Source organism: Helobdella robusta (genome assembly GCF_000326865.2).
Source record: "Helobdella robusta unplaced genomic scaffold HELROscaffold_63, whole genome shotgun sequence".
NCBI lineage: Eukaryota > Metazoa > Annelida > Clitellata > Rhynchobdellida > Glossiphoniidae > Helobdella > Helobdella robusta.
Genome location: NW_008705353.1, coordinates 48,946 through 68,228, shown reverse-complemented (window position 1 = coordinate 68,228; position 19,283 = coordinate 48,946). Strand labels below are relative to the sequence as shown.

Sequence of the window (19,283 nt, the reverse complement as noted above, 5' to 3'; positions counted from 1 at the left end):
GTAAACATTATTTAATTTTAAGACCATAATATAAATCCCATTTACCAATATTTTGATTATAATATTAAATTGTCTATAATATTATTTTTAATATCGTTAGCCAAAATGGCAGATGTATCGTTAATATCGTACACTGCTTTGGTCTGTTTGGGCCTTTTTGTTAGTGATTTTCTAAAGTCCGGAGATCAGTCTCTTCAAAATAACATGTCTTCGGAAGAAGCAACCACAAAAAAAGAGATAAGTAGTTCTCCCTTCACTAGGTTGCCAACTGGCCCTATGTTAACATTTAAAATTTGGTAAGAGTTTTCATTTTTCTTTAAATTTTCAAAAGTTGCTTCTTTTTTTTATTTTGTAAATCGTTTAAATTAAATTTGTCAGTTATATAAAAGTATTTTTCATTCATGTGCTTGTTGTTTACATTTATGTTTTTGATGTAGTGAAGTAAATAAAAAATTATAAAAAAAAAGGAAAATATTTCAAGTTTCATTTTTATTTTAATTTAATTTAACTTAATTTAAATTTATTCTTCCATCAGTAACTCCTGAGGTTACAAGAAGACTTTCCAGCAATATGCCCAAGCCATCCATGAGAACCACCATGATTCGTTGATCATTAAAGGAGAGGAGTATCCTGCTCCCCCTCATCGTTTATACCCAGCTAAATTTTTAAATATTTCAAAATTGTTTTTCATCGTTTGCATTATTCTCTCCATAAATCCATTTCTTTGGTTCAATCTACCCACTCCTAATTTTTACTACACTGCTCTTCAGAATAAGGTTATCAGAGTTTAGGACTAGATTGACTGGTTTTTGTAATTAAAATTATTTTTTATATTCATTAATTTAATTAATTATATAATTAGTTAATTAATTAATTATATCAATAATTGATTTAGATATATTCCTGCCTGATGCTTTTCTTCTTTGTTGGTTTTATAGAAGGTTTCATAATGTCAACTGGAGCCTTTGAAATCTACTTCAATGGTGACTGTTGATTAAACTCTGATTCATAACATAACACACCTCACACTCGCCCAAAAAAACACACACACACATGTATATGAATACAGCAACACATTTTTAATGTGTTGCTTAGTTAATTATTTTTAATATTTGTATGGTATTTATTTTGGTATGTTATTTTTTGGTTGATTCAATAGTTATTCAGAATTTAATGACATGTATATTTAGTTATATATAGTTTGGTATAGTATTTGTTTTAGAGGATAAATGTTGGCACTTATGTATAAGTTTTATTTCATCTCTACTGTTTAGTATTCAATTTTTTTGTGAACTTTCAACTTATTTTAACTTTTATTACCTAGATTTAACTTTTAATATGTAATTTAACTTTTAAATTGTAGACATGCCAATATGGTCAAAATTAGAGTCAGGCAGAATACCAACACTTAGTGAACTGTTTGGCATGATTGACTCTCAGCTCAAACTCTACAGATCAAATAAAGAATTCAGAGATGACGACCCTCTATAATTAATTCTTAATCAATTAAATATAATTAATAATTACCTAATTATAGTTAATTGAATGTAGTTATTGATTATGTAATTATATATGGTAAAATTTTTCAATGTATGCCATATGTTGTTTTTCTGTGTTATTAATCTGTTTATAGTGTATTTGATCTAAAAATCTAAATATTTATTTGATTTAATAATGAATAATCGTATTTAATTCGATTTGTATGCTAACGTTGTACACTAAATGTTTGTACAGTACATAACGTTTATTCACTATGTACCCGTCATTATTTGGTATTTTTTTTAACTTTTAGACTATAATTTCATTAAAACTGTGGGGCCATTTATGAAGGTGCCATGACAAAAGCGGTGAAACACCGCAGTCTGTCGTCTGATGAGTTCATGCTCGTAAAAATTCCTGCTCTTTCCACTAATTTTTGCATTTGGATGGCGTGAAATTTAGTGGAAATTGATACAGGTTCTTACGGCTTGAACTGGCTCGCAGTTTTAGAATGTACTTGTTTTACATATCGTTTACTACTTTGTGTGTTGATTGTGAAAAATGTTGATTCGTCAAAAAAATTGTTTTCTCGGAGCTAAGTATCGTTTAACGTATTGGCTAGTATGTGAATTATTTTGATGGGTTAACTGTAACAATAAGCTTTGTTTGACACTCATCAGCAGTGAGGGCTTGTGGCGCAATGGATAACGCGTCTGACTACGGATCAGAAGATTCCAGGTTCGACTCCTGGCAAGCTCGAATTTTTTTCGCTATCGTGTATTTATTATATTTTTCTATAAAGATTATCTGAATTGAATATTTTATTTATTTGTCAATTTATTATTTAAAACATTTTGATCTTTTTCCGAACAAAACTTGACTTAGTTAAAGAGAAAGAAATACTAAACAAATAAAGTGTTGTGACCAAATTTAAAAGTGAATGCATTATAATAATTTCTCGTTGACGACGGCTGATCTTTTAGTTGTTTACGACACTTCTGGTCAGTTTTTCGATTAGGAGGTTGATTAGTGATCAGTGTTTTGATTGATGTTTTACGATTTCTATTATGTTTTTTTTTTTTCATATACTTGCATTAATCAATTAAATTAATAAAGGAGAGAAAAAGAAAAAAGTTGGTTTGGTTTGGTTTGACATTGGATTTTATTTGCATTGCCATTTGATCTGGAATAGTAGCAGCTTTGGTAGCATCAGTTTGACTCAGACCATAGCAAGAAGTTAGATGATAAATAAATAAGATAATTTTATTTTAAATTATTAGATATCATAGGATCTGAAAAATCATAAAATATATAAAATTAAAAAAGTGAAAATAAGAAATAATATCTGGCTCCTGGCTGGCCCCAGTCTACAACACTGGAATAAAAACTAATTAAAAGTAAAAGTAGTAAAACGACCTGCCTGTCATGATGTTTTTGTACAGGTTTCAGTGGAAAAAAATAATAAAATGGGTCCTGATTGGAGTTTTACTCTTCCTCGTTTACAGTTTCTGTAGAAAGATTTTAAAAGCAAATCAGTCTGAAGATGGTTTAGAAGTTTTAACTTTAAACGAAAAAAAGGTTCCTTGCTCTCTTCCTGAGTTACCTCTTTGGGTAAATGAACAGCAAAAAAATGACATGCTTGCACACACCGCTAAAGTTGATTGTTCTTCAAACCAAAAAGATTGGTCCTACATACAAAATGGCAAGTTCTATATACATGATGATGTTGAAAAGCAACACGGAAAATTATCCTGTCAATATCAGAATGTTTTGAGACAGCTTTATGACATGGAGATTACACTATCTAAATCAGAGTCCATCACCAACAACACGCCCATCCCTTCTGACATCATACACGTCAGATGTGTGGGTGCAGATGGCCAAACGAATGATAAAACATACCTAGGGATCAAACCAATACCACAGGAACCTACAAGCAAATTGCTGGAAAACAGATTGAAGTTGGAAGGCCTTGGCCTCAACATCATCATGTTTGGTTTTGATACTGTTTCCAGATTGATGTGGAAAAGATACATGCCTAACTCTTACAGTTACTTTGAAAAAATAGGCGGGGTAGTCATGGAGCACTACAACATCTTGGGAGATGGTACGCCTCAGGCACTCATCCCCATCCTAACTGGCAATACTGAAATTGAGCTCCCCGAAGCTAGGCGGGGTTTTAAGAAGGCCAGGCATGTCGATGGTCATCCGTGGATTTGGAAAAAATTACACGAGTACGGATATGCTACTCAGGTTCGCTTTGAAATAATTTTTGGTTTTTTAGTTGATAGTTTCTTAAATTTTTTTTTCAACGTGTTTTTGTCGTAGACTTTCTAAGGTGATTAACTTGTTGACTTTCCTTCGTACAAACAGTGGGGGGAGGACGCTCCATCCGTCGGCACCTTCACTCACAGGATGCTTGGCTTCAAGGAGAAACCAGTACATCACTACATGCGACCATTTTTCCTGAAACAAGGCGACGGAATATGCTTCGGCAATCGGCCATCCCACACCCTCTTCACTGACTATCTCAAAGAATTCATCACGGCTTATGGACCTCTGAGGAGGAAATTTTCGTTCCTCTTTCACTCCAGCTACTCACATAATTCGCAGGACCAACTGTCCACTCCAGATGATGATTTAGTATCTTTGATGGATTGGCTCAACAGTACCAACGAACTGGAGAATAGTCTGTTTATTCTAATGGCCGATCACGGGCCTAGGTTGGTTGGTGTTTTTATCCTGGTGATGATTTAAGACGAGAAGGAAGATTCATTCATTCATTCATTCACCATGCGATCTCTTACAAAAGATTCTCCAGTACTCGAGCGACGGAGCAGGGCAAATATGAGGAGAGGTTGCCCTTCATGGGAGTCCGAGTGCCACAGACCGAGGAGTTCAGGTCAAACTTTCCATTGGTCCAGGAAAACTTAAAAAGGAACTCGAAACTACTGACCACTCCTTTCGATGTCCATGCTACCTTTCAAGATGTCCTAAATTACAGGGTCGGTGGTTTTTTTTTATGTTTTATGTATGTTTATATATTGTGTGTGTGTGTGTGTGTGTGTGTGTGTGTGTGTGCGTGCGTGTATTTGTAACTGTTTGTGTGTTTGTATGTGTGTGTTTAACAATAAAAAACCACTGACATAACCAACCTACACTCACAACAACGTACACACACATACAAACAAACACACACACAAACAAACTCACACACAAACAAACAAACAAACAAACAGTCGACCCACATAACGAAACGTCGACCATACCAAAGAGGCTACAGTCTTCTACAGCGTGTTCCAGCAGACAGAACCTGTAACGACGCTAGCATTGATGCCCACTGGTGTACCTGCCTGAGATGGTACAAAATCTCAGTTAGTGATGAATTAGTGCAGAGGGGGGCCGGCCTGATCGTCGACCATGTCAATAATCTGACCAGTCCCTTTAGAGATATGTGCGCTCTGCTAACGCCCCACAAGCTAACTTCGGCCACGTTCATTCAGTCGAACGGTGAGATGTTGAAGTTTAGGGAGAGTTCAGACTCGGATGGCAGAATTCCTGATATGACTGATCAGATGCAACCTACCGTTAAGATCTTCCAGGTTGGATGGTGGTTGTTGGTGATGTTTCTTTGATTGGCTGGCTGGCTGGTAAGTTGGTTGGTTGGCGAGTTGAGTGATAAATAATTAAATGATTGACTTTCAGACTGATTAATCATTCGATTAATTGGTCGCAACTCACACACACACACACACACACACAAATACACACACACAAAACACACGCGCGCGCAGATCGTCCTAAGCACCCTGCCTAACTTCGCCGTCTACGAGGCCACGATAAAGTACAGCTTAAAGAATGACGACTTTACCATCTCCACATCCGACATCAGTAGATTGAACGCTTACAAGGATCAGCCTAAGTGTATCACTGAAATGCACCCACACCTTAGGCCCTATTGTTACTGCTTTTAAGCGTTGATTGTCTTTCTGTCGTGTTTCCCTCTCTTACGTAACCCGTTATATGATTGGCTGGTTGATGGCTGATTGATTGGTTGATTTGTTGGCTGGTTGATTGGTTGGCTGGTTGATTGGTTGGCTGGTTGATTGGTTGGCTGGTTAATTGGTTGGCTAGTTGATTGGTTGGCTGGTTGGTTGGTTGGATGGTTGCTTTATTAGTTGATTGATTGGCTGGCTGATTGATTGATCGATGGTTCATTGGTTGGTTGACTGGTTGGCTGGTTGACTGTTGTTTCATATATATGTATTAATTATATATGCTTATATCCGGTTATATTTATATTTATACATATTTATAATTTTACATATTTATATAAATACTTTTGTAATAATTTGCGTACATTCATTACCCTCACACACCAAGTATTACGTGTTATCATCTGTGGTATTAAATTCCAAGCGATGTCATGGAGCTTGGAGGTTTATTGATGGAAGTCTTATCTCTACAGTATTCTATAGTCTTTTGCTGTTATTATTGATGTTGTTATTATTATTATTGTTATTATTATTGTTGTTGTTGTTGTTGTTATTGTTGTTTTTGTTGTGACTTATTTTACTTGAAAATTTACAAATACGTTTCTTGTATATTTTTCTTGTTGAAAATGCTTGGACTTCAAGAGAGAGGATTATTAATTTCACCATCATTATGGATGTGATGTGATGATGACGACGACGACAATGATGATGACTGATTAGAGTAATAACAATAATAATAATAATAATCATAATAATAATAGTTTTATTATTATTGTTATTCTTATTGTTGTTATGTAATGATAACAACACTTTCTTTCTGTTTTGTGTTTATAGATTAATTTCCCAATTGCTCTAGTATCTGTAGTAGTGTTTGATTGTTTGCTGACGTGTTCACTCATTAAATTTTTTATTCATTCTTCTATTTGTTCATTCGTTCGTTCGTTCATTCATTCGTTCAATCATTCAATTTTTTAGTCGCATGTTTAGTCATTTTTTCATTCATTCATTATTTCATTCATTCATTCATTCAGTCGATCGTTAGTTCGTCCATTCATTTATTCATTCTCCAAATTTTATTGATTTGTATGATTTCGTGTTTATTTAGTCACAATTACTCAGCATAATTTCATCTCTTGCTTATATACGTGCGTATGTATATTTCAATTTCAACTAATTTACTATCAAGAAATCCTTTTCATTGTTCCTAGCGCTTTATATTTACTTAATTCACCTGTTTTCATGTCTATATTGTTAAAAAGAATCGTTCTTTGATTATATATTATCATCTATCTATGTGTTAAATCATCCTGTTCGTCCACAAAAGCCAGACTTTATGGCCAGAAAAAAGCCACAAATCTTGAAAAAATTCTCCCCCGGGTCGAAAAACTTTGATAATTAAGTAAATATGCGGCCCTTCAAAGGTAAAATAGTTCTCATGCGGCCCTCACCGAAAAATGTTTGCCCATCCCTGTGTTAATTAATTGAATAAGACTAGCATAGTTTTGCATCAATTTTTCTACATTTTTTTGATAATGTGTGCGTATGTGTATGTGTGTGTGTTTTGTATGTGTGTTGGCGTGTTTCTGCATTTATATTTTTAAATAACAATCGATCGTTTGTGTGTGTGTCTTTGTGTGTGCGCGTGCGTGTATGTGTGTGTTTAGCGATCTAGTTTCATTTCTGTTTCATTATTATCGCGTTATCTTTCTCTCTCTCTCTCTCTCTCGAATTTTTTTCTTGCGATGATTACGATTAAATAATATACAAAAAAAATGTGGTGTCAGACATGTTTTTTTTTATTTCCTCTCATTTTATTCCCGGCTGATTGATGGATGGATGGATTAATCGCGATAATTCTCGTTCTGTAATTGCTCCATGCAAAATATGATGATGATGATATTATTAATAATAGCAATAATAATGATAAGATAATGATAATAAAGATATCTAGATACACTAATATGCTGTTTTTTACAATTATACAAAACGTTCATATCACATGCATGCATCTACACACGCACACACACATACATACAATTATATATATATTTATATATATATAATATATTATGTATATTGTATAATACATCTATATTGTTATCTTAAATGCTTGCATTTTTTACAAAAAGCGTTACAAGAAACTGTGTCTGTATATATGTATGTGTGTGTGTATGTGGGTGTATGTATGTGTATGTGTGTGTTGTGTGTGTATGTGAGTGTATGTACGTATTTGTGCGTGAGTTAGTATTATTTATGTGTGTACGTACACAGGCTAGATTTATGTTTGCCTGCAAATGTGTGTTGCCGAGATGATGATGATGTTGTAGTTGGTGATGATGATGATGATATCGACGATTATGATGATGATGTGATGATGAAACTTTTGATTATAGTTATTGTGGTGGTGATGTTATTGTGGCTGCTACCGCTACTACTGCAACTACTGCTGATTATGTTGATTGTGTTATTGAAGATGATAGAGATGATTCTAATAAAAGTGATAATGACGATGATGGTGGTGAGGATGATTAAAATGATGGTGAAGATGATGATGATGAAAATTATGGTGAAGGTGAAGATGAAGATGAGTATGTTACGATCTGGCCATAAATAATTAAAGAGTGAACGTAGGCTTGGACATTAGCAACTGTCGTATTTTTATCATCGTCGTCGTCGTCTTTTTCATCAACGTTCTCATCATCATCACTCTGTTATTGTCATCATCAGCAGCAACAGCATACCTTCGTTATCATTATCACAATCATCATTAAAATCATCACCACCATCATCATCGTCGTCGTCATCATTGATGGCTATATATGCAGTTGAACTTGGCTTCTTCGGGCTGGATTCGACCAGTTGGACAGGGAACGCACTTGCCTCTTGATGTGTTGTAATACGTTCCAGAACCACACGGAACTGTCATGGTGATGGTGTAACGATGATTATGACGATTTTGACTGTGATGATGATGATGATGAAAAAAATGATGATGATGGTGATTAAGATGATGTTGTGATGATGATGATGATGGTGAGAAAGATGATGACGACGATGATGATGATGCATACTTACCGCAAGCTAGATAGCGCTCATAATATTCGTATTCAAAATCACAAGCTGCTGTTATAACATGCTTAATTATTGTCATGTTATTAATGTTGCTTTTATTGTTGTTGTAGATGTTGTTATTATTGATGACGTTTTTGCTTACTTTAATGTTATAGATGTTGTTACTGTTGTTGTTGTTGATGATGTCATTGTCGTTAATTTCACTTTTAGTTTCGGTTATAATCGAAATTTGCTCTGTTTTAAGCAATCTCTGTAGACTCTTGAACATACATTCTAGTGTTAGAACTGTCTTGTGGTATGATTCAGTCCATATGTGCATTGGGTCGTTGTCTTGCTGTTGTTGTTGATGCTGTTGTAGTTGATGTTGTTGTTGTTGATGTTGATGTTGTTGCGAATTTTCAATAGTATATTCTTTTATGTTGTTATTCTTACGATTGTGGTTGTTATTGTTGTAATTGATGCTATTATTGTTGTTGTTGTCATTTCTTAATGTATTTGCCTGGGTTTTAATTTTAGTTGCGAATTTAAACCTAACTAAAATGTAGGCGTTTTTTGATTGGACGGAGCGTTTGCTCTGTCGAATTTTATTGGTCGTTGCTATGTTATACCTCGATCTGATTGGTCGGTGCCTCGACGATGACGTTTTACTGTAAATGTTCACAGCGTTGTTGTTGTTGTCGTGCCTCGTTTTTGTTGTTGATCTCTGGAATGATGAACTACTGAGACTATATTTTTTATTTTTATTATTATAATTATTATTATAAATCGTTATGTCATTTTCAGATGGCTTGACATTCTTTTTTAATCTTCGAAGAATCCCATCATTGATATTGCTGCTGCTGCTGCTGTTGTCATTATTATTAATGTTTTTGCGGTCAGATTTCTGACTATCATCATCATGACCATGATGAACAACATCACCAACACCCATGCCACCGCCATCAACACCACCCACACCACCACCACCATCATCATCGTCGTCGTCACTAAAACATTCCACAGTGAAATCTTCAATCAGGCAGTTCTTCTGCACGGTTGAGCACACTTTACTCTCAGAAATTATCATCTCCCGGAAACTTGATTTCTTTAGAAGCCGCCATTTTGTAAGGCCCCCCGGAAGTAGGGATGCGCAGTTTACGGTGTTTTTGGTACTGATCGTCGCCAGGGTTTTTATGCCGGTAACGTTATTGATGGCGGATGTTGATGGGGATAGTTTCTGCCAGATTTCAACCGGAAGTTTGAGTTCATTCGGGATTCTCGGGACTGGAAAATTTTATTTCAAGTTAACTTTTAAAATGTTTTTCCATAGTTATTTTTAAAAACACCTGTACACACCCACGCATCCGGGAACAAACGGAAACGGATGCCAGACGCCTTCACTTCCGCTGCACGTGTAGTCAAATTTTTCCAGTTGGCTGGCGAATGTTCGCGGATAAACGAGACCGTCGTCACAAATATATTTGCACGAAACGACGTGCTGCTGCTGATGATGATGATGATGACGGTGGTGATGATGATAATGGTGATCCTGTAGTTGTTGTTGATGACGAAGATGATGACGACGATGATGATGAGTTTGATGATTATTATGACTGCTGTTTTGATGATGAGGAAAATGATGATTATGATGTTGATGAAGATGGCCGGAAACACGTGAGCAAATTAATCTCCCGTTGATTGGTTGAGGTAATTCTTGGCACTTATCAGCTTATTTATTGAGAAATAAAAAATAAATTTAATATTATATTATTCTCATAAATAATTTTTATAAAATTATTTATGAGAATTACTTTTTTACAAATGCTCTAACATGAACTGACCTTCAATAATAATTAAAAATCGGCAGACAAACTTATCGGCCATTACGTCATCACCCTCTACTTCCGGCTGCGTCATGTGACACGTGATATTGTGCTGACCAATGGGAAAAGCACGTTTGTTTGAAGAAAAAAAATGACTGCAAACGTGATCAATTTTCCTTCCCGAAGTTCGATTTATAAAAGTCACTTCCGGTGAATATACATCCGTTTCCGGCTTAAATGAGGTCAAGTATATTGGTTCTTTTGGACAGTTGTTTATGATTGGTGGAATGATTCCTGGATGAATAAAACAGGAAAAACATTTCGTAAATGACACAAATTAAAAAATTAAAAAAAATAATGAAGTGCTACAAAAAATAGCCAACTTTGGCAAGTTGGGGCCGCGTGCGTCCATTCGGCTCGGCCGAATTCTGTGGCAAGGCACTGGATACTGCTGCTGTTTCCGGTCAGACGATATCCGGGTAGACACGTGTAGTAACACGTCGTCTCGTGTCGGTGGAAGTGGTGGGTGCCGTGCCGCGGGTGTGTGCAGTGCCGTGTGGAGTGTAGAGGTGTGGACGGGTCGTGACAGGTTAGGACTGTTTTTGGTTTTTGGGGGGGGCGTTTTTTAAATTTTTGAAGTTTGATTTCATCTGGTTAAAAATTTAAAGTGCCAAAATGAATATTGGTCATTATTTTTTCAAAACTTTGATTTTTTCAAAAAATAAAATAAAAAAGTATTGAAATAATCATTAATGACTACCTTTACAGTGACCCACATACCCCGACCATGACCCGTTTCTCTGACATTCTACTGGCTGACCCGAATTGCCGTAGCCAGTAGGGCAAGAGAGGGAACATCGAGTGCCGTACAGCAACGAATGTGATTGGTTGTCGCATGTGACGTCACCAATGGGGGGAGGCGTTATACCGGGACAGGTGACGACTTTAAAATAGAATTATTTTTTTGTGGCAGTTGGTTATAATTATAATTTAATTTTAAAAATTTTATTAAAAATTTTAAAAATAAATAGACATGATAAGTTTTTTTTATGTCAATCAATCAATCACTCTACCGACAGATTAATCAATTAATCAATGAATCAATCTGTCAACCAGCCAGTCAAACAACCAATGAATGCCGACACAAACATTAACCAACCAATCACGATGACGCTAACAACACAGATGGCACTGTTGCCCTCAACGTCAACGACCTTGAACTCGAAAAGGTGGTAGCCCTCCGTGACGTCATTTCTTATTTCCGGTCCGGGATCAAATCTAGGCTGCTGCTGATAAACCGCCCTGATGATGACGATGATGATGACGATGGTGACGTTGATGATGATGATGATGATGATAATGACGATGGTGACGGTGATGAAGATGACGACGATAATGGCGGTAATAATATTTGCTATAATAAATAACATGACGTTCGAAACTTCATACAGGCAAATAAGATCAAATGAGTATGTTATTTAAAATTGAATTTATAATTTCATTCATTTACATAATAATTTATTTTTTCTTTCATTCCATTTTTCAGTTTTTTCGTTTTTTTATTTATTCGTTCGTCCGTTCGTTAAGTTATCATTGGTTGGATGTTTTATTTAGCTAATATAAATTTGTTTTGTTGTAACGAACTTTCTTTCCTTTATTCATTCATTTATTCATTCATTCATTCATTCACTTATTAATTTATTCATTCATTTATTCACTCATTCATTCATTGTTTTATTTATTTGTTTGTTTGTTTGTCCATTAATTAAACCGATCAGCTATCTATTTACTTCACCACGCAATTAAATAAATCTGGCATACCTTCCATTATTTATTCATTCATTCTTTCCTTCATGCATTCGTTCGTTTGTTCATTCCTTCATTCATTCATTCCTTCATTCCTTCATTCATTCATTCCTTCATTCCTTCATTCATTCCTTCATTCCTTCATTCATTCCTTCATTCATTCATTCCTAAAATATCATAACGTCATCATCAGTGTCAACAACAACATACTACTACTACTACTACTACTACAAATAATAATAATAATAATAATGTTATTTATGTAACGCTGTAGGCCCAATAATAACCATTAAAACAAACCCACCCACACTTTCATCCATCTATTCATCCATCTATTCATCCATCTATTCATCCATCCATCCGTCCGTCCATCCATCCATCCATCCATCCGTCCGTCCATCCATCCATCCATCCATCCATCCATCCGTCCGTCCATCCATCCATCCATTCATCCATCCAATTATTATAATTCACAACACGGTTAATAAGTTACTTGATTAATGGATATTCTTACCTCTAACATCAACATCATTAACAAAAGAAAGAAAGAGAGAGAGAAAGAGAGAGAGAGAGAGAGAGAAAGAGAAAAAGAGAAAGAGGGAGAGAAAAAGAGAGTAAGTGACAGAAAGAAAGAAGAATATAATTAAGTTACACGGCTAGGCAGATCGTTCGGTAGACAAACAGACAGACATAAAGAAGAACATACAGACATACACTTACACATACACATAAATGCAAACATTTAACACGCACACACATACACTCACATACATACATACACACAACGTCTTTGTAGATATGTAGATGGTTTGTTTGGGTGATTCTTTTAACCTAACTTCACAACAGTAACACATTTAACCATCAAAAACAACACCATTTTTACCTGCCAGTGTAATCATTATTCATTCTTTCATTCAATCATTCATTCATTTTTTCATTCGTCCATTCAATTAATCAATCATTCATTCATTCATCCATTCAATCAATCATTCATTCATTCCTTCGTTCGTTCGTTAGCTCGTTTAATGATTCGTTACTCAATCTTTCGTTTTTCTTCGTTCATTAATTCAATTATATATTCGTTGATTCGTTCACACTTTCATTCATTCATCATTCATTCATTCGTTCGTTTGTTCGTTCGTTCGTTCATTCATTCATTCATTTATCCATTCATTCATTCATTCATTCATTCACATGTCAAGTAAATAACATTTAAAAATATCAACCACTGAATTCTACATGAAAAAAATTTTTTTTTGATTGATGACCTCTTACTTGCTTAACACGTAAACACAAACACGATTCTACTAATATACATACATACAAACAAACACACATACATACATAAAAAATACAAACAAACCTACATACATACATAAATGCATACATGCATGCATACATGCATACATACAAACAGACAGACAGACAAACAAACATACAGACATACATAGTCGCACACAAAGGCCGACAATAAAAAAAATTTTCATCTATATTATCCAATATGATTTAACCGAGTTTTAGAGCTTTTTTTAACGCTGGTCTCGTTCCTCATAAACCTCTGTTTGTCTGTTTGTGTGTTCGTATGTATGTATGTGTGCGTGTGTGTATGTGTGCGTGTGTGTGTGTATGTACATGTATTTGTTTCTTCATTCCTTTATTTGTTCCTTCCTTCCATCTATCGTTTGTTTATTTAAAACTCAAAAGGTTATCCAGGTCCTTGATATATTGGCTGGCTGGCGAGTTATGGCAGCGTTATCATAACTATCCATTCCATCATTATCGTCATCGTCGTCATCATCATTGTCATCATTATCATCTTCTTCTTCATCATCACCCTCGTTATCATCATCTTCTTCTTCATCATCACCCTCGTTATCATCATCTTCTTCTTCATCATCACCCTCGTTATCATCATCTTCTTCTTCATCATCACCCTCGTTATCATCATCTTCTTCTTCATCATCACCCTCGTTATCATCATCTTCTTCTTCATCATCACCCTCGTTATCATCATCTTCTTCTTCATCATCACCCTCGTTATCATCATCTTCTTCTTCATCATCACCCTCGTTATCATCATCTTCTTCTTCATCATCACCATCGTTATCATCATCTTCTTCTTCATCATCACCCTCGTTATCATCATCTTCTTCTTCATCATCACCCTCGTTATCATCATCTTCTTCTTCATCATCACCATCGTTATCATCATCTTCATCACCATCATCGTCATCACCAATGAACGATAATAAATCAGAGCAGCAGACGTTATAGCCAATCGGAGCATCGTATCATCACATTTCTAATACATGGCACGGATCCAGGCATACGGTTGAGACGGAGAATAAAAAAAAATAATATTGTTTTAACGGAGGAATTACGCTATATAATTAATTACTGTTATCTTGTTATATTTGTTATCTTTGCTTCTTGTCATCGGATGTAAGAGCATAGAATCTTTCCACACCATAGAAGATTGTAACAGTCTACACTAGTGGCTATATACATAAAGAGAAGTTGCAAATGTGATTTATGCAGTTACTTCAGTGTTTTTGAACCAGGGTTCCGCGGAACTCTTAGATTGACCACTGATTAGTTTACTTGGATTAGTTTACTTAGATTACTTGGATTAGTTTAGAGTGTTTCTATTTCTGTTTGCATTTGAATAGACGCCCAACAAAGCTTGCGGTTGAAGCAGTTCTGTTGACCTATCAGGAATCTTAAACCTACGGAATAACGATAATTTGACGATCGTTGGAAGCTACAGCACTGGCGTTTGTAGTCAAGAAGCTTTATTTGAGGTTATAACATAGATATAATTATAACTATAATTATAACTATAATTATAACTATAATTATAACTATAATTATAATTAGGGTCACTAACTTGATAGGATATTTCGATTGCACTTCAAACTCATCAATGTTCCAACTGACGATGACGTTTTCTGAATGAATCGGGGCGACCAATCGCTGATCAGCTGGACACGTGACCTGAATGAGGTCTGACCAATTAGAAAGCTTGTTTCATTTTTATGGAGATAAAATTAAGAGATTGAGAAAAAAAGAGAGAGATGGGGGGAAGACAGACAGGCAGACAGAGAGAGAGACAGAGAGAGACAAACTAATGATGAAAAACGGACATAAATGAAAATGACAGTAAAAGAAAGAGAAAACATTTAAAAATAGAGAGAGAGAGAGAGAGAGAGAGAGAAAGAGAAATAGAGAGAAAGAGAATAAAGAAAAATTGATATTAAGCAACAAAAATAAAAAACGTGGAAAATAATAGAGGAAAAAGTAAGAAAATGAAAGAAAAGAGGGAATGAAAGTGAAAGTAAGAGAGAGAGAGAGAGAGAAAGAGAAAGAGATAGAAAAAGAAAGAGAAGGATATAACATGGATCAGTGTTAATAGTTAATCTGAAATGTATTATTATTGTTGTTGTTATTGTTATTACTGTTGTTACTTATTGTTGTTGTCTATTGTTAGTTGCTGTACGATTGACATTATCTTTATTAATGAATGTTATGTGGTGTGTTGTTGTTGTTATTATTATTATTAATTTCATCATCGTCGTCGTCATCGTCATCATCATCGTCATCGTCATCATCATCGTCATCATCATCATCATCACCATCATCATTATCAGTACTCACCTGTATCCGTTGAAATAAGATCTGCCATAAAAAAAAACACATATAAAAATGTAAAAGCATAAAAATTGAATTAAAAAAAAAGAAAGAAAGACGTCTCGAATAATATTTCACGATGAAAGCAGATATGGATGTTAATAAAAATATCAATTACATACAAACACACACACGCACGCACACACATCTACAAACACACACACATCTACAAACACACACACACAAACACACACACACGCGTACATTTATACATTAGCAAATTAGCTCATATGTTAGAAGCGCCTGTCTAACGTCGTCGTTATTACGTCGTGACCTGGTTTAATACCATCTGGTAGCTGCTATACATTGCTGTGTGTGCTAGCCTGCATATTAGGAATGCACCAAATGGTGAATTTTGCAGAAGGCCAAATACAAGATAAACCAAAATTGTGAAAATTATTGTATTTTTTAGAATGAATGACAAGTCATTTGGAAAGTTGTTGCATTTCATGACCATCCAACAATTTTTATCGTCGAGATAATATTCAAACCCTCCTTCGAATTCAGATCTCTCAAATGAGAAAATAAATTCACAACTCACAATTATCAACAAATTATTATCCTAGAATTCCAAATTATTGTCTGCTCTGGCTTTATAAAAAACCGCGAAACTGAATGTGAAATTTTTGTTAAACATCAGACAGGCAGAATATTTTGTGCGTCTCTAGGGCGTGTACAACTGTGTGTACGTCAAGTCGTGTGGTGTGTATGTTACATATGAATGTGTGTGTGTGTGTGTGTGTGTGTGTGCGTGTGTGTATGTGCGTGTAGGAACGTGCCATAGTTAAGCAATTATGACCGAGTAAAAAATAAACAATAACAATGACATAAAATGACGACGACGGTGATTGGTCGGTGAAGACAAAAGCGGAAATAGAACGAACCAATGAGGAGGAAGAGGGCAATTAATGACGTTGTCACGGCTGTTTGCCTTAGTAGCCTAATGTCCGCCTGTGTGCTTGATGGAGGCATACATGCATGCGTGGGGATGATAGTGATGATATTTGTGATGATAGTGATGTTGTTATTGTTGTTGTTGTTGTTGACGACGATGATGATGATGATGAGAATGATGAAGACGACGATGATGATGTTGTTGATGTTTGTATTTATCTATATATAATGATATCTATCTATTTTGTTTGATATCATTGCAGTTCACTCTTCAGATCTTTCTGGTCTTTTCAGATAAATAGATCTACCAATGTTGTTGTTGTAGTTGTTGTTGTTGTAGTTGTTGTTGTTGTGATGATGATGACGACGATGGTAATAATAATAATAGTAATAATAATAATAGTAATAATAAAAACAATAATAATAACAATAATTATAATAGTGACAATAATGATAATCCGTGCTCTTCTTTAGTTAGAGTTATTAATAAGAGTTGTAACGGTTGTGCCAACAAATAGTTTTCTTGTAACAAACGAACGAACGAACGAACGAATGAACTGATAAACAAACAAACAAAAATAAATAAACTGACAAAAGTCAAACAAACGAATTTATTACAAATAGGCTAAAATAATCAGAAACACGTTATCTTTTATTTATCATACAATCGATTCTATATTTAACACATTAAAAATTTTAAATAAAAATAAACTCAGCGAACGGGGTTTTCAATGTAATAAAAATAATTTATATACATGTATGTGTATGTTTGTATATATGTGTGTATGTATGTATGTATATTAATTTATATGTCTTGAAGACATAATAACAATAATGCCTTGAACTAGAATACTGTCTGATTATATATTGACTGTATATTAAATATGTATGTATGTATGTATGTATGTATGTATGTATGTATGTATGTATGTATGTATGTATGTATGTATGTATGTATGTATGTATGTATGTATGTATGTATGTATGTATGTATGTATGTATTGTATGTATGTATGTATGTATGTATGTATGTATGTATGTATGTATGTATGTATGTATGTATGTATGTATATATGTATGTATGTATGTATGTTATGTATGTACGTCTGTATGTCTGTATCGGTATCCGTTTTAACGTTAATGCTTTCGTTCTTATTAGTCTATATTCTTCTTCTTCTTCTTCTTCTTCTTCTTCTTCTTCTTCTTCTTCTTCTTCTTCTTCTTCTTCTTCTTCTTCTTCTTCTTCTTCTTCTTATTCTTTTTATTATTCTTTTTATTATTATTATTATTATTATTTTTTATTGACATTCCACTGGATTCGGTTCTTATCGATTAATCATTAAAAAGATTTTATATACGCATGTTTGTATGTTTGTATGTTTGTTTGTTTGTATGTTTGTATGTATGTATGTGTGTGTATATGTCTATTTATGTAAGTATTGATAGTATGTGTATATATTCACGTATGTGTGTTTTTGCGTGTATGAAGGTATGGATGAAAAAATGAATGAATGAACGAACGAACGATAGCAAGAAAGAACGAATGAATGATTGAATAAATGAACAAACTAGAAATTTTGAATGAAAGAACGAACGAGTAGACGAATGAATAAATAAATTGATGGACGGATGAAAGGAGGTTGTTTATTTTTTTTACTTCTAAGTCATTGGCACTTAATATTGTATGTACTAGTTGTATGTGCGTGTGTATGTATGTTTGTACGTACGTATGTATGTTTGTATGTATGTATGTTTGTATGTTTGTATGTATGAATACACACACACACACGCACACATCACACACGCACACATACCTGGCTTGATAATTTACAATCTCAACAACATAACTCTGAAAAAGTCGGTAGTTTTGCTCCTGATAATGATGATGATGATGCTGATTATGATAATGATAATGATGGTGGTGTTGATGATTGCACTGACGATGACGACAACAAAGAAGAATAAATCCATACCGTGTTTTTGTTCTTTGGTCTTTTTTTGTCTCATTGTTCGCTCGTCAAATAATAGTAATAATATCTGGGAATACAAATTTTAATGCTAAAATTGCGCGACCAAAACAATAGCAATAATAACAACAATAGCAATAATAACATTATGAAAGATAACAATAAGAGCATATCAGCCACAAGGTATTACCACAACAATAACAATAATAATAGCCATAAATTAATAATAATATAAATAATAATGATAGCAGTGGTAATAGTAGTAGTAGTAGCAGCAGTAATAGTAGTAGTAATAAAAGTAGTAGTAGTAGTAGTAGTAAAAGTAGTAGTAGTAGTAGTAATAATAATAATAATAATAATAATAATAATAACGATAAAAATAGTTACGATGAAGGTAAAAAATCACAACGAGCAATCCAGTTCAATAAATTAAAACTCATCTTTCTGAATGTTTTTGTTGTTGTGACGCTATGCGTGCGACCAACCATAAATTATCAGCTCTGTGTGTCTGTCTGTTTGTTTGTTTGTGTGTGTGTGTGCGTGCGTGTGTGTATGTGCGTGTGTGTGTGTGCTTGTGTGTA

General features: G+C 34.3%; 3 protein-coding genes across 3 annotated transcripts; 2 read left to right on the top strand and 1 right to left on the bottom strand.

The window, feature by feature from the left end:
* Positions 1–105: 105 nt before the first annotated feature.
* HELRODRAFT_193922 (hypothetical protein) lies at positions 106–2,041 on the top strand (the record flags this gene model as incomplete). Its single annotated transcript, XM_009029882.1, has 4 exons — positions 106–241; positions 547–776; positions 896–983; positions 1,364–2,041. 4 exons carry the CDS (start codon positions 106–108, stop codon positions 1,489–1,491), a joined length of 582 nt encoding a protein of 193 aa, XP_009028130.1. The 3' UTR covers positions 1,492–2,041.
* An 866-nt stretch (positions 2,042–2,907) lies between these two features.
* On the top strand, positions 2,908–5,453 carry HELRODRAFT_88302 (hypothetical protein; the record flags this gene model as incomplete). The annotated part of the gene is made up of 5 exons (XM_009029877.1): positions 2,908–3,732; positions 3,853–4,202; positions 4,292–4,484; positions 4,719–5,081; positions 5,274–5,453. 5 exons carry the CDS (start codon positions 2,908–2,910, stop codon positions 5,451–5,453), a joined length of 1,911 nt encoding a protein of 636 aa, XP_009028125.1.
* Positions 5,454–7,850: 2,397 nt separating this feature from the next.
* HELRODRAFT_193921 (hypothetical protein) lies at positions 7,851–13,060 on the bottom strand (the record flags this gene model as incomplete). The annotated part of the gene is made up of 8 exons (XM_009029881.1): positions 7,851–8,393; positions 8,550–9,809; positions 9,882–10,029; positions 10,413–10,642; positions 10,732–10,944; positions 11,109–11,291; positions 11,532–11,650; positions 13,038–13,060. The coding sequence occupies 8 exons, from the start codon at positions 13,058–13,060 to the stop codon at positions 8,278–8,280; spliced, it is 2,292 nt and encodes a 763-aa protein (XP_009028129.1). The 3' UTR covers positions 7,851–8,277.
* Positions 13,061–19,283: the final 6,223 nt, after the last annotated feature.